General features: G+C 36.1%; 1 protein-coding gene across 2 annotated transcripts in view; it reads left to right on the top strand.

The window, feature by feature from the left end:
- The first annotated feature begins 2,520 nt into the window (after positions 1-2,520).
- The window catches only part of LOC148847684 (calcium-dependent protein kinase 20-like), a 30,389-nt gene continuing 17,215 nt past the window's right edge, over positions 2,521-15,694 (top strand). Inside the window, exons 1-4 of one of the 2 annotated variants that reach the window (XM_088952606.1) lie at positions 2,534-2,709; positions 3,378-4,438; positions 10,379-10,522; positions 10,626-10,778. In XM_088952606.1, coding sequence (XP_088808732.1) covers positions 3,568-4,438; positions 10,379-10,522; positions 10,626-10,778 — 1,168 coding nt within the window. In that variant the 5' untranslated portion in view covers positions 2,534-2,709; positions 3,378-3,567. Of the gene's footprint in view, positions 4,439-10,378; positions 10,523-10,625; positions 10,779-15,694 lie in introns of both variants that reach the window. The other variant, XM_088952605.1, reaches the window with a different exon arrangement.

The raw sequence follows: 15,694 nt of genomic DNA, 5'->3' as shown, positions 1-15,694 counted from the left end.
GAATCTACACTCAAATCATTTGTATTGCGACAGTTTTGCACCAGTGCAAATTTATTTGCATTGCAACCAAAGACAGAAAATTCTTTCCCCTTCATCAAGCTTTGCCATGCCCAAGAGGGATGAGCTTCCATATCTGCCCCCCAAACTCCTTGTGATAAAAATACTAACCCTTCAACACCTTGAACAATGAATTATGATTCTAAATGAGATTCCACACTATTTTTGCAAAAAGAGCCCTGTTAAAGGCTTTAAGGTCATGAAAATCCAAATGCCCCTCCATTGATTTATAAATCCCCTCATCTAACCTAGTGAAACCCCTTCATGTTTTCCCTACCACTGATAAAATTTTGGCATTCTACTATTTATGAGAAAATGGTACCATGTAAGCGCCATTAGAGAAAGCGGTGCTTCAAACAACGTCATCTTGTTTGGTACCGTTTTTCTAAGAAAAAAATATTGCTCCAAGCCATACATTGGAAATTGAGAAAGTGTAGTGTGAAGCAACACCGAATTCAATATTTTTTCTGAGAAAACGAAGTATTGTTGTCAGCAGTGCAATGATGTGGCATCATCTTGGATGCTAGATAATATAAACCATGTTGAAAATGTTGCTGCCACCACTGGTACCAAACAAAACCAGTGCTGTTTTATCAAAAAAAAAATAGTCTATGTGGCAACACTGGTTCCAAACAAAAATAAGCACCTCTTACAACTCCACATTCCCAGCATCATTTTCTCATAAACGGTGTGACGTTCCTAGAACCGATGCCAAACACTCACTGAAAATGTTGCATTGTTTAAGTGGGAGTTGTCATTGCTACAACATTGATTAATACCTCCTTACTTGCCTTAGAAAGTATATCACTTTGCTAGTTTGCCACTCTTGCATCCAATCTCTCTTGGATATTTGGAAAGACCTCTCGCCTATTCCTCCCTATTTCAGGGGGAATGCTTGGATAATTTGATTAATTTCCACCCATTGGGATATGAAGAATTCAGACTGGAATACATTCAACGTATTGTTGATCTCTTTACATTGGACTAGATTTACTTTGGTTAAGACTGAAGTGTCATCTGCAAAAAAAGGAGGTGGGAGAGCTTTGGGCCACTTTTGCTTAACTTAACACGTTCTACCCTTATTTTGACCATCTATTGCTTCCCGAATTTTGAGAAACCTTGCATCACCATCAAGAATATGCAAGGCAAAGGAGGGTTTTCTTACCTAATACCTTTTGAAGGTTTAAATTCCCCATATGAGCTTCCATGTATTAATATTTAGTAATAAGAAAAGAGGGGAATACATACCTCATCACCAAATCAATCCAACCATCTTTAAACCCCAATGTTGTATTACCCTTACTAGGAAGGGTCACTCCACACTATCATAAGCTTTCTATCTATCTACATATCTCTCTATCCATCTATCTCCCTCTCTCTCTCTCTCCCTCTATATGTATAATTTATTGTTTGTATTTTTGTGTGTAAAAATAGTTATGATATGTCACACATACTTTTTGTTTAATATGATAATTATATTATGTTATATATATGCACTATTTTTTTTTTACAAAATTGATGTATTTTTTCATTTTTTGTATTTTTATATTTCATTAATTGTTATTACTTATTTATAAAATTAAATGTTAACACAATTGATAAACAACTTGAACTATTGGTATTTATCAAACAATAAGATAATTCCATTTTTGGTCAGTTCTAAATTATGTATTTCATTTTCAGTATCAATAATAATTATTGTTTATTACACTTATATTTTAGTTTAATTAATAAAAATATTACATGTGTGCATATTTTCTTTTGTATTTTTTGTAAGTTTATATATTTACTTATATTTTTAAATTTTTATTACCTAACTGTAACTTCATAGGTTGATCAATTTGATTTAGATGGTTAAATTACTTAACCACCACTTGGATAAACAATGAAATTGTTTTTTAGTCATTTTTAAAATATATGTGTTTATATTGTTAACTATATTGACATAGATCTAATTGATAGCATTTATTAGTGAAAAATAATTTAAATATAGAATTTAATAAGAGAAAATTAGAGTCAATACTTTAAGTATACAACTTAATGAGAGGGGATTAAATAAGGTGGAAAGTAATAATTGAAGTTATATTTCGACCAAATACACAAATATAAGTATTTTAATATCCATTAAAATTGTAATAAAATAACTTTTATACTCATTCTTCAAAAGATATTTTTAATAAAAAAAACCTCCAATTTACATCAACATTTTTATATATTGGTATAGATATAAACAAATGGTTTGAGCGAGCTTATGCAATGACCAATGAGGTCAATTCTTAGGTTTGGTCCCGGATTGGGCTGGGCCGAGCCAGATTCTTTTTTCGCGGGTTTCAGATTCCAATCCACTTGCATCCCTCCAGCGTGGTAGGTGGGACCAATCAAATCACACTAAACGGAAATACGAAATGCAGTGTTTTTATGTTATTTAATAAATATTAATTAAAATAGGGCGCCCATTAAAATATGGGGAACCAACGTAAACCTGGTGACTGGGGTTTGTAGCGGAGAAGCCTGTTTCTCTCCTTCTCTTCCCAGCCTAAAAATTAAAAATTAAAAAATAAATAAAAAAAATAAAACACAGAAATAAAGCGACCTCTGCATCTTCTTCTTCTCCTTTTCGACTCAAAAACTTGGGAAAGAAAATTTGATCCGGTACTGTGTTCATCTTCACCCTGAATTTATTTATTATTTTTTCCTTTTCCCCCTTTTTTGTAATATTTATTCCCTGCATTCCAATTTATTGTATTTTTCTTTTTTTTTTTCCATAAAATTTGCGGTTTTTCGTTATTATTTCATTTATCAAATTGTTTCTGAAATTCAATATTTCTGTTTATTCGAATGAGAATCTTGACGTAGAAAACATTATTCTTGATTCTTTTTTGTATTCATTACGTTTTGGATCGGCAAGTTTGAATTTTTGCTTACCGAATTGAGTTTCCGTTGTTTTTTTCTTGCGAATTTGATTATTCTGCGAGAAAATTTATTGAGTAATAGCTTCTTTTTGTCAATTTTTTTCTGTTTTTTTTTTTCTCATTGTTTATTTGTATTATATTCAATTTTACAGAAGAATTTGATCTTACATTTCACGATCTTTTTGAAAATCTGTAACTTGAATCACATTGTTTCTCTATTTCGTTTTTGATTTTGGTGGGCATCGTTTTTCATATACAAATTACTTCTGCGACGAGCAATCAATAAACTGTACCGATAAGGGGAGAGAAAAAAAAAATCTTTCCTTTCTTCCATACTATCGTCCACATTAGCTGCATTTTGATTGACAAGGTCGACCTTTAATTTCCATGCAACGTATTGGGTTGCAGTTAGAGTTTCGAGCTACGTTGTTTTTCACCGGAATACTGAGATATTTAAGGGTTGTCTTCTTGAGGTGTCTGGTCTGACGAAATTAGGCTTTTTCTTTTTTTACGTTACTCTTTGATGGGATTGAGAAGGTTGGATTTCGATGTTGGAAATCAAGAAAGAGAATTCAGAAGGATTTGAGATATATTTTTGATGGGGAACACATGTGTTGGACCGAACGTGGGGAACAATGGATTCTTACAGTCGGTCTCAGCTGCAGTGTGGCGACAACGTGGGACCGAGGAATTGGTCCCTACTCAAAAGGAAGCGGATGGTAGCAGTAAGGCTTCTGCTGCTGCTGCAGCGACCTCTGCCCCGAAAGAATCTCAAACTGCTCTGCCTGTCCAAAGTACACCACCTGAACCAGTTACGATCAGTGAAGAGGTACCTAAGCGTGTAGAAGCAATAAGTCCTGATAAGCCAGGTGAAAAAGTGCAGGAAGCTAAACCAGTGGAACCCACAAAACCTAAGAAACCTCCAAATTTTAAGAGAATGGCAAGTGTAGGGCTTAACATAGATTCTGTGTTACAGAGGAAGACTGAGATTCTGAAGGAGAAATACAGTTTGGGGCGGAAGCTCGGACAAGGGCAATTTGGCACAACCTTTTACTGTCTGGAGAAAGGAACTGGGAAGGAATTTGCATGCAAGACGATCGCAAAAAGAAAGCTCACAACTGCAGAGGATGTAGAAGATGTGAGAAGAGAAATTCAGATAATGCATCACTTGGCAGGCCACCCAAATATCATCTCAATTGTGGGTGCTTTTGAGGATGCTGTTGGAGTTCATGTCGTTATGGAGTTGTGTGCTGGTGGAGAACTCTTTGACAGGATTATTCAGAGGGGGCATTATTCAGAAAAACAGGCAGCTGAGCTTGCGAGAGTTATAGTTGGTGTTGTTGAAGCATGCCATTCCTTGGGTGTCATGCACCGAGACCTGAAGCCTGAGAATTTTCTATTTGTCAGCCAGGGAGATAACGCACTGCTTAAAACAATTGACTTTGGACTGTCAATATTTTTTAGGCCAGGTACATGTTTGAGAGTCTCTTTTTACGCTTACATTCTTAAGTTTGAAGTGTTGCTTTTGGAATACTTGCCGACTAGTGTTTTAGTCCTATTTATGCACCAAAAATTAAAGATAAAAAGCACCAATTTATTTTGGTTTTCTGAATAGTCCATCTTACATGATTTTTCTATCAATGCTATGTTTTTTTTTTGATAAATGTTCTATCAATGCTATGTTGCATGATTGGCTTCAATAATTTAAACTTTTGGGTTCATTATTTGGGTATAGATATTTGCTCTAAGAAGGGGAAGAACAAACCGCTAAATTTATTTAATTCCTTCTTTGCCTATAACAAAATTTGAAATACAATAATCAATAATGAATAATTTCAAAAAGAATGAAAGATACATAAAAAAAGTCATTACCCAATGCTTGTCCTGGCTGTTCAAGGTGTAGGGAGGGGTGGACTGGATATAGATGTAACCTAGAGCACTATTCCACATGAAGTGGCCACTCTCAGACTTGAATCTGTACCATTGCACATTTGCACCAAGCAATGACCCTAATAAAGTTACATAAATAATGTACTAGTAGTACATAAATAAAAAAAAAATCTCAGTATATTGTACTTTTCAATTATTAGTTGTCAAAAGGATGTGTAATTGTAAATGCCATTTAGTTCTAAAGTCCAAACCATTTTTGTAGGACTGCATGAACAAAATGCTTGTGAATGAAGGTATTATAAAAACAATTGGTTTTAGATTTATTAACACAATTTATTTACTTTCAATAAGGACTCAGGAGGGAACATTACTTTGAAATGGTAAAATATCAGGCTGACAAATGCGAGAATGCATGCTTGAGGTTGAGAGCAATCACTTTGTGAAAAAAATGCCAAAGGTTAGGTCCATATCCTAGTCTACCCCTCCCAAGATCCCAGATAGCTGGGACCAATATTAGGTAATGACCTTTTTTAAGGACACTAGGACTTTTGATTGATTAAGTATTGTGGTTGTAGTTTCTCTTTTTATATATTTTGAAAGCAATCAAAGCACATTAGGTAGAGTTATGTGGTAGTGATGTAGAGGGCTAGAATTAACAGACACAAGATATAAAGAGAGAGGAGAAAGAGAAAAGATAAAGAAATGCCAATGAATCTCACTCTAAGGGTCCTAGAATCACTCCATACAGCAAACTTGCAAAAGAACTTTCAAGAAATCTTCATTCATTGGAATCTTTTATTTTTTCATCCATTGGAACCAAGAGGAAGAGAATATATCTATTTTTTGCTTAAAAAAAAAAGAGTGACTTGTGTGATCTGGAATATTGTTCACCATAATTACAAAAATGCCACTCCTTGTCTTGTACATCAAGAAACACAATAACTTTCTACCTACAAATGCAAACAAACTGAAAAATGAAATAGAAGCACTAATAAACTAGAGGAACAAGATGTTATAGCCCAGGACCACATGGGGCAGGTTAAAATTACGAAAATACCCCTGCATTAGATGGTCAAGACTGGATCTTATGCAGTAAAAAAGTGAAAAGCTATGGTTAGATTGGGTAAGGCACTATGCCTTAGAGGCTTCACTGCCAATGTGTTAGGACATGATATATCTTTCATTTTCTGTGTTTGAAGTTGTATTTTGACATTGTATTAAGTTGAATAATTTCAAGCTGTACCATGAATTCAATGGCTGTAGGAAGAATGCTTTCAGAGAATTTTCTTGAACATGACATCCTTAGAACTGTCTCCATCCATCACAACTTAGTCTACAATCTACATGGATATAAATAGATGATACGAGGTAATGGCTACATTGGTTTTGTGATTTTATATGGTTGGAAATGATAAATCTCATTCCAATTTTTAGACTAAAACAAAAAAAAAAATTAAGGTTGTTTTTCCCCTAGGCCTGTCAGTGAGAGATTCAGTCAACTTACAAGTATGGTTCTCAGTTTTCTTTATCCACAAGTTATTATGGAAGGCATTAATTGATGTCATGGAAAAAGATCTAATATATTATATATTAAGCAAAGTGGTTTTGTTGTATGCATTTGGAGGCTTTTTTTTGGCCAAAAAAATTCTTTTGTAAGTTCTATCTTCTAATCTAATATGTTTAAGTAATCACTGTCTGTTACTTTGGCTAAAAACAGTAAAAACATGTAATAAACTCAATTCAATTTTACAAAGATTTATCTAATTATCCATGTCAGATACGTGAATATTGTTTTGTCATTCTGATATCTCAGGATTGATTTCTTTTCCTAACTGTGAGCCCTTAGGCCTTTTCCTACTTCTCAACTTATTTCCTTTTCACCCTTCCCCTAGCTCAACTTGCACCAAATCAGTCTCCTCTATGGTGCAATTCATATCATTCCATACACATGGCAAAAATATTATATTTTATTTTCTCTCATTGTTACACATTGGGGTTATTTTTATGTTCCAACAATTAATTAATTTCTAATTCTATCCTTTCCACTCTTTCCATATATTCTCAGCATCCTTATTCAGATACTCTTCTATGAACATGGTGCTGTTGGATGCCAACATTCTTCTATATAAGAATTTCTGCTCTTATAACTGCTTTATGGAATTGCTCTGTGATCATAAACACTCTAGAAACACATATTCACTTCATCCATACTTTTTCAATTTTGTGGATAGCATTGTATTAACCAGGGTGTGAAAATGACATCTGAGGTGTTTCTTGGTCATCAATGTGAATTATTTGGTTCTACTTTTATTGCTAAAATTATCTTTCAAAACTAATCTAAAGCAGTTAACAGACAAGCAGGAGGCAAAAAGTAATTGAAAGAAATGGTTTGGTTGCAACTCCAGGTCTTACTTTTTTGCCTCCTTATGCATCTTTAAGACTCCAATGTTTTTGGTCCTGCAACGAACACAATATGATTTTCTATCTACTGAACGTGCTACTCTTTCTTTCTCCATCAAACATGCAAATCTGTTCTCAACCCAGTTGAGGGTCATCTATGCTGTGCACAAACCAAGAATAATATAAAAGTTTTGTTCTAGCCTCCTAAGTTTTTGCCTTTGAACAGTTGGGTTTTTCTTGATTTCATACATTTTCTAAGAAAGACAAAGCACAATATTTTTGACTGATTAGAGGACTTGTATCTTTGATAAATCTGAAGGATCATGCATGATCTTTGCGGCTAATGCTCAAGTTAGAAATTGTTTTCTCCCTTTTATTTTCCAAATAAATAAGTAATAGAAATTAAGCTTGAAACATAAAATATAGTATGGAATTCTTAATAGTTGGATATTCCCAACTGCCTAGTGGTTGGAGGAAATTTGAAGTGATAGAACTTGATTGATTGAAACAAACCATTTTTATATTATGTATCAGTCTTATAATGATTAGACTGATTAGTTGGGACAGATATCTGTTGAGTATCTGTCTTAGAAGACAATTGAACATCACATTTCATTGGTATTTTTTCGATTTCTTATTATTTCTGTCTTTTCTGTGAGACATTAAACATTCCTGTATGGCACAAGCCGCACAACTCTATGCTGTCAATTACAAGATTGTCTTTTTTTGCTGTATAGCTATTAATTCCTGTAGAATGTATGTGCTTAAGTTTTCTGAACATGAGTTATCCTCTCCCTTTTGTTGTCATGAGGAGGTAACAAATACAAGAGATAAGGCCAGGAGATGAAGGTGGTTCATAGGAGTTCTGAGTTGTTGTATAAGTATAAGTGATTCTGTGGAAGATGAAGACATGGAAATTAATACCTTCTAAAGAGCACAAAAGTGTCAATATGGTTGATGAGATTGCTTATGAATTCATAATCAACAAAAACTTTGTAAATTTCCTTTTAATTTTCATGCACAAACAGATAACAGAAAAATCTTTTGTTTCTATAGTTTTATTTTTTTCTTATTCTCATTTCTCTTCTTTCCTTTTCTCTCATTTTCTTTGCAACCACAGTGCAATGAATAGAAGGCAAGGATACTCCTTAGGACATAGAACATAAAAGGATTACCACGGTTATAAATTATGCATACCATTGTACTGTAAACCACACATTGTATGCATTATTCCCTTGTGGATGAAAAATAGATGTCAGACTTGACCATATGTTGAGGACAAATCTATCCGTAGGCCCTTTTAACAATATCATCTAATTTAGCCTCTGACCAAATAAGGAGTCATTAGCAACATAATGCATACTTGCTCATGTAAACATTATGAGTAGCTTCTGTCAATGTCAAACATGGCTATATTATGAACAATACAAAGGATTTTGGGTGTAAAGTCTGTAGACTTTTGGTTGAGTTTACAAATTGTTTCTGTCGATGCATAAAATCTTGGTTTCTGGATGGTTTCTTGTATTCTGGTCATTTTTTTTTTCTGTTTTTCTCATGTAAACAATTATGAGCTGCAGCTGGGAAGGTACTTATCATATGCTAATCTCTTGTTCATTTGCATATAGTATTTGGGATTGGGTTTTTGATCTTTTTGGGTGCAGTGGATCCCTCCATCAGAACTGGCGGCTCCATTCAATAATGCCTTGTTCAATCAAACAACAAGAGAGGGAAAAATATTATGGAGATGCACTAGGGCAGCAGTGTTTTCATCCATTTGGGAAGAAGGGAATGGGAGATTATTCAGATATAAACGCCGAAGATAGGAGAGTTATCATAGACAATATCACTATGGAAGTGGTTTATTGGATAATTTGGATTAGAATAGTGGAGATATTTTACTCATTTCCACTGGTAACATTATTAGAAAGTAATCAGCTGGTTGCAAACTCCTCCGCTATGAGAGTTTTTGTTTACTCTCAATGTGAACCTCCACCAGTTAATTCAATCAAACCTAATTTTGACAGATGCAATAGGGGTATCCTAGGCCCATCTAAAATAGGATGGGTCTTTAGAAAAGTAGTATGAAAACCTGAGAATAAAGTTAGAAAAGAGAAGAAAAATTAGGTTGTGTTTGGTTTGAAGGAAAAAGTAGGGAAAGGTAAGGAAACCTTTACAAATCTTGTATAGGTTCCCTTGCCAAAAAGTACTGGATTACATATGGGTACAGAAGAACAAACAGCTGATTTAGGAAGCTCTAGTCACTTGGCAAAGATTTCCGCCTCATGAAGATGCTACATGGGAAGACTGTTCACTGCTGTGCCAACAATTTCCTCACTTCACCCTTGCAGATGAGGATGCTTCGGGGTGGGGGGGGGGGTGGGGGACCTGTTAGAAACCAAAAACAAAGCAAACCAATTATCCAGAAGGTCTACTCAAGGAAGAAAACACGTGGGGTTAAATCTGTTGTACAACAAACTAACTGATGCAAGTGGGATTCTTGAATTCTTAATTTTGATTCTTGAACTACTACAAATGTCATTGTACAAGTATAAATAAGTGGGCTGGGAATAAGAGAGGTTACCTTGAGTTCAAATAGATCTGCTCTCTCTCTCTCTCTCTCTCTCTCATTCTCGCTTCTTAGGAGATTACACTCTCTCGAAGTAGTATCTGAGTTGGGCAGGAACCTAACACATATCTTGTAAACCATGCAAGATCATTGTTGAATTGCCATAGGGTGGATAGCCTACTTGAAGTGGCTCTGGAGTCCTAGAACTGTGAGCTTGATTGAATTCTCCATTGACCTTCTTATGCCTTTGGGTTTAGACCTTTTGGCCTGTGGATCCTGCTATATTACAGTTAGGTTCATATTACATTTCAAAATATTATGCCTTTTTGTTTACCATGCAACTTTATTTCTGCAAATATGTACTAGATCCATTTCCACGTCCACATGAAAAAACGTTTTTTGAGTGTTCAGAGCATAATTTCACCATATGGATGCAAGAAAGTTATAGTTCTGGACTCTCAGTACAGTTGATACTAGATTTTTCTTATTTTTTAGTTAAAAAGATTTTATGTGTCATCCCACATTGATAAAAAATTAATAAAATATTCTTCAGGGGAAACATTTACTGATGTGGTTGGAAGTCCTTATTATGTTGCCCCAGAAGTTTTGCGAAAGCATTATGGTCCAGAATGTGATGTTTGGAGTGCAGGGGTAATTATTTATATTTTACTAAGTGGCGTCCCTCCATTTTGGGATGGTAAGGATTTTATCTCTCTTTTTTTTCTTCTACTGACTAACATTGATATAGCAAGCATATCTAATTTTATTTTATTTTTTGTTATTCCAATATTCTTGTACAGAAACGGAGCAGGGAATCTTTGAACAGGTTTTAAAAGGTGAGCTTGACTTTGTATCAGATCCATGGCCTAGCATCTCTGAGAGTGCAAAAGATCTGGTCCGAAAAATGCTTGTAAGAGACCCCAAAAAACGGCTAACTGCCCATGAAGTTCTCTGTGAGTATATTACCTTGTGATATGAATTTTTTATTCCATCTGCAAATTTCAAAACAGTTCAAGGAATCGGGACATCGGTTAGTTTAAAGAAGTTTGTGTCATTTTTCCACTCTTCTCTACTGCGAATTTATAGCCTTGAAAAAGCCATACATATCTTTCCACCTTTGTATGGTTGAAAACATAATACCAAGGCTCAACATTTCAATAAATACGTATCTTTTAGTTTCCATTACACCTAATTTAAGGTGTTTTAAGATATCTTTTTAATAATTAAAACACATAAAAAATGGCCCCCTCTAAAATTTTGAAAAAAACTAAAAAAATAAAAATGCACAAGGTTCAAAGTGTCAATACACCCCTTTCGGCGTATCAGGGTGTATTGATATTTTGAACCTTGCATAATACTGTAGAGGCACAGTACAATAAACTGGTGTGATCGCTCCTTATGTTTTATGTTATGGTCTTCTGTTTTTTTTTTTTTTTTTTCTTTTACTAGTTGCTGTTATTTTTTTTTCTTTTCTTGTTTGGGTGGCAGGGGTATTAGTGCCTTTGTACTGCTCTTTAATTTGCTAAGATATTAATGCTGATAGTGGGGTGGCAGGAACACAATAACTGCACCCCTTTTTTCTCATTCTCTCATTCTCTTTCTCTTCTCTGTTCTCTTCTTCTCTTTTCTCTTTGTTGAATTCACATCAGAACGTAGATCGGCCGTGAACCCATTCAGCCACCTTGATATCATAGCCAAGTCTATGGTTTGTAATAGGGTTCTCATGTGGGCTTGGTCCAGCCGGCTGCATGAGAACTTCTTAGGGCTGGAGATTTCAGTCTTGTTTGCCTGATTCTTGGAGGTTATTGGAGAGTCCTGTTGGCTGTTGCTACCCAAGACTTGTGGAATCTTGGAGATTGCCCATAGCCAGGAAGATTCAAAGATTTTGGGTTGATCAAAGGTTTAGGGATTAAACTGTTATGCAGGAGAGAAGAAGAGAGGAAGAGATAAGAGAGAGAGAAGAAGAGAGAAGAGAGATCTGAGAGCCAAAAGTACCGCTTAGGGATTAAACTGTTATGCAGGAGAGAAGAAGAGAGGAAGAGATAAGAGAGAGAGAAGAAGAGAGAAGAGAGATCTGAGAGCCAAAAGTACTGCTGGCGGTGCCAGCTTTTGGTATATATACTAGGGCAATAGGATATACAAAAATAAAAGGAGAAATTTACAATAGTATCCCTGTAGTACTATACTTAGAGAATTAACAGCTTTTAACACTCCCCCTCAAGTTGGGACATAGATGTCAATCATGCCCAACTTGTCACATAAATTATGATGCCATGAGTGGTGTAACCCTTTTGTAAAGATTTCTGCAAGTTGATCTTCAGAGCTAACATAAGGAGTACACACTTCCCCTGTGACAACCTTTTCTCTGATAAAGTGTTTGTCGAATTTGATGTGTTTAGTTCTATCATGCAGCACTGGATTAGCAGCAATGTTTATGGCTGCTTTGTTATCACAGAATAGGGTCATAGGTCCATCAACTGGAAAACCCAACTCACTCAACAAATTTTTTAGCCACATAATTTCAGCCACTCCATGAGACATTGCCCGATATTCAGCTTCAACACTAGATCTAGCTACCACATTCTGCTTTTTGCTTCTCCAGGTAACTAGATTACCTCCTATAAAAGTACAATAGCCACTAGTTGACTTTCTGCCATTCAGGGATCGCCCAATTTGCATCAGTATACACTTCAACTTTCAAATGTCCATGCTTTTGAAACAACAAGCCTGCACTTGGGAACTTCTTAAGATATCTGAGAACTCTTTCTGCTGCTTCAAGATGGGTAGTCTTAGGGGCATGCATGAACTGGTTAAGAACACCCACTACATAAGCTATGTCTGGTCGAGTCATAGAAAGATATAACAATCTTCCTATAAGTCTTTGGAATTGTTTCACATCCTTGATGGGTTCACCTTGACAGTCACCTAGTTTGTGGTTAGGATCAATAAGGGAATCAACTGGCTTCACTCCCAATTTTCTTGTATCCTGGAGTAGATCTAGGACATACTTTCTTTGGGAAATGAAGATACCCTTTTGTGAGTAGGCTACTTCAATCCTAAGGAAGTACCTTAGAGGACCTAGAACCTTCACTTCAAACTGGGTAGCAAGAAAATTCTTCAACTTCTGAATTTCATCATTCCAATCACCAGTGATAACTATATCATCAACATATACTATCAGTGCTGCAATTTTCCCTTCCCCTCTTTTTACAAGCAATCAGATTGACATTGATTGTGTCCTCTTTGCTGTATTGCTACATGGAACGTATTGAAACATGCTCTTGGTGATTGTTTCAGCCCATATAATGATTTCTTTAACCTACACACTTTCTGGGTTGTACCATGTATACTTCCTCTTCAAGGTCACCATTCAGAAAGGAATTCTTGATGTCAAGCTAATGGAGATCCCAGTCATGATTAGCAGCTAGGGAGAAAAGAATTCTAATGGAGTTCATCTTAGCAACAGGTGCAAATGTTTATGCATAATCTACTCCATACACTTGTATAAACCCCTTTGCTACTAAACGAGGTTTATACCGCTCCTCAATGCCATCAACCCTGTGTTTAACTGTGAAAACCCATTTACATCCAATTGGATTCTTCCCCTCAGGAAGATCTACTAGTTCCCACGTGCCATTTTTATGTAACACATTAATTTTTTCCTTCATAGCATCCGTCCATTCAGGTACCGAAAGAGCTTCTGCCACATTCTTAGGGATATGAACAGTGTCAATGGAAGAGAGAAAGGCCCGAAAGGAGGGTGAAATGTTTTCATAGGAAACAAAGTGGAAAATGGGGTGTTTAGTGGTGCAAGATCTAACACCTCTTCAGTGAGCAATAGGAAGGTCAAGGTCATTAGCAACAGAAGTATCAATAGCAATAGGGTCCGGAACATCAACAGGAACCAAGGTACCTGAATGGGTATGATCTGCCCTTGGAAAGTCTGATGGCATTGGTGGTACAGCTTCTAGGTGCTCCACCGCTCTTGAACATGGTTGGCCTTTGTGACGACGAAAGAAGACATGAAAGGGAGGAGGATTAGGAAGATGAGGGAGCTGAACCAGTTTCTCCTCATTCCTACACTCCCCCTGAGGAGAAACAGGGAAGAAAGGCTCACTCTCAAAGTAGGAGACATCCATAGAAACATAAAATTTCTGAGAAACAGAATCAAAGCACCGGTATCCCTTCTGAGTGAAAGAGTACCCAAAGAAGATGCAAGGAATGACATGAGGATCAATTTTCCACGAGTGGGTGATAGATTTTGAACAAAACAATGACAATCAAACACATGAGGAAGAATAGAAAGAAGGGGAGCCTTAGGAAAAAAAAGCTGATATGGGGCTTTGCACTCTAACCAATGAGAGGGCATACAGTTGATGAGAGATAGGTAGCACAAAGGACAGCCTCAAGCCAAAAACGTTTCGAGAAATTCCTATGAAATAGTAACCCCCGGGCCACTTCAAGAAGGTGTCGGTTCTTTATTTCAACAACACCATTTTGTTGTGGTGTTTGGGCACAAGAGCTATGGTGAAGTGAACCACGCGAAGCAAAAAACTCCGTAAGATCACTATGGAAATATTCTTTGGCATTATCTAATTGAAAAATTTGGATTTCAGTTTGAAATTGGGTGAAGATCATCCACTGAAAATCTTGGATAATTTTTGGTACCTCATCCCTGGTTCGCATGGGATATATCCATGTATATCTGGAGTAATCATCGATAATGGTAATAAAATACTTGTAGCCACTCTAAGATGATAAAGTAACAGGGCCGCAAACATCAGAATGAACAATGTGGAAAGGAAATTCAGATTTATTATTCTTTGAAGAGAAATGAGTTCTACACTGCTTACTCAATTGACAAGTTTGACAAGTAAATTTTGACACTAATACTTAAACAACTCTGGAAGCACAATTTTTAAAGACTCTAAAAATAAATGACCAAGACGACTATGCCATAAATAGACCTGACTCTTACAAGACCGACCCTTAGACTCTGTGACATGAAGACCAGCCTTATTTTTTTTTATTAATAACCACATTTCATTAATTAATCACAAAAATATTACAAGGATGAAGATAAACTTTCTTATCTTCCAGCTGGAGCTTGAGCTGCCAAGAACAAAAAACGGAAAAATTACACTTGTGCCCAAAACATTAACTCCCTCTCGACTCCTTGCTTAGCTAATCCATTAGCAAAGGAGTTAGCTGATCTTTTCACCCAGCTGATCTTGATTTTCATCTCTTGAACCAGCCATCTAAATTTCCTCCTCTCATTACTATACATCCATAAACTGCTATTTTCTTTATTCAGCCACCCTACCACCACCTTTGAGTCCCCTTCAATGATGAATTTTCTTATATTCATCTCCTTGGCTCTTTGGACTCCTTCCAGAACTGCAAAAATCTCAGCCCCGAGAGAATCACTCACTCCAATTGGGCCTGAAAACATGGCTGAAACAAGCCCATTCTCATCCCTAAACACACCTCTAATCCCTGATTGTCCAGGATTCCCCTAACTACTCCCATCAAAGTTTAGTTTTAAAAAACCGGCTGGTAGGGGGGGTCCAAGGGACACTCATTACTGTTTTGGGTTGGGTGCAACTAGCAATCTCACTCCACTTCCTCAATAAATCATCCACTGTGAATTCTGTAAATGAAGACCAGCCTTATTCTCTAGCATGTAAAGCCCATCCACCATACATCCTCTACCAATCGTCTTCCCCGAGGCCAAATCCCGGATCACACAGTAAGAATGGAAAAAGGTCATTGAGCAGTTTAAGGAATTAGTAATACTACTAACAAAGAACAAATTAATGGGAAATTTTGGGAAATGTAAAACATTAGACAGGGTAAGGCCAAAAGGAAG

Source organism: Nelumbo lutea, chromosome 6, assembly GCF_056320005.1.
Source record: "Nelumbo lutea isolate HS-2025 chromosome 6, American lotus-T2T, whole genome shotgun sequence".
NCBI classification, from domain to species: Eukaryota; Viridiplantae; Streptophyta; class Magnoliopsida; order Proteales; family Nelumbonaceae; genus Nelumbo; species Nelumbo lutea.
The sequence above is the reverse complement of the archived record's forward strand: the minus strand, read 5'-3'. Positions and strand labels throughout refer to the sequence as shown.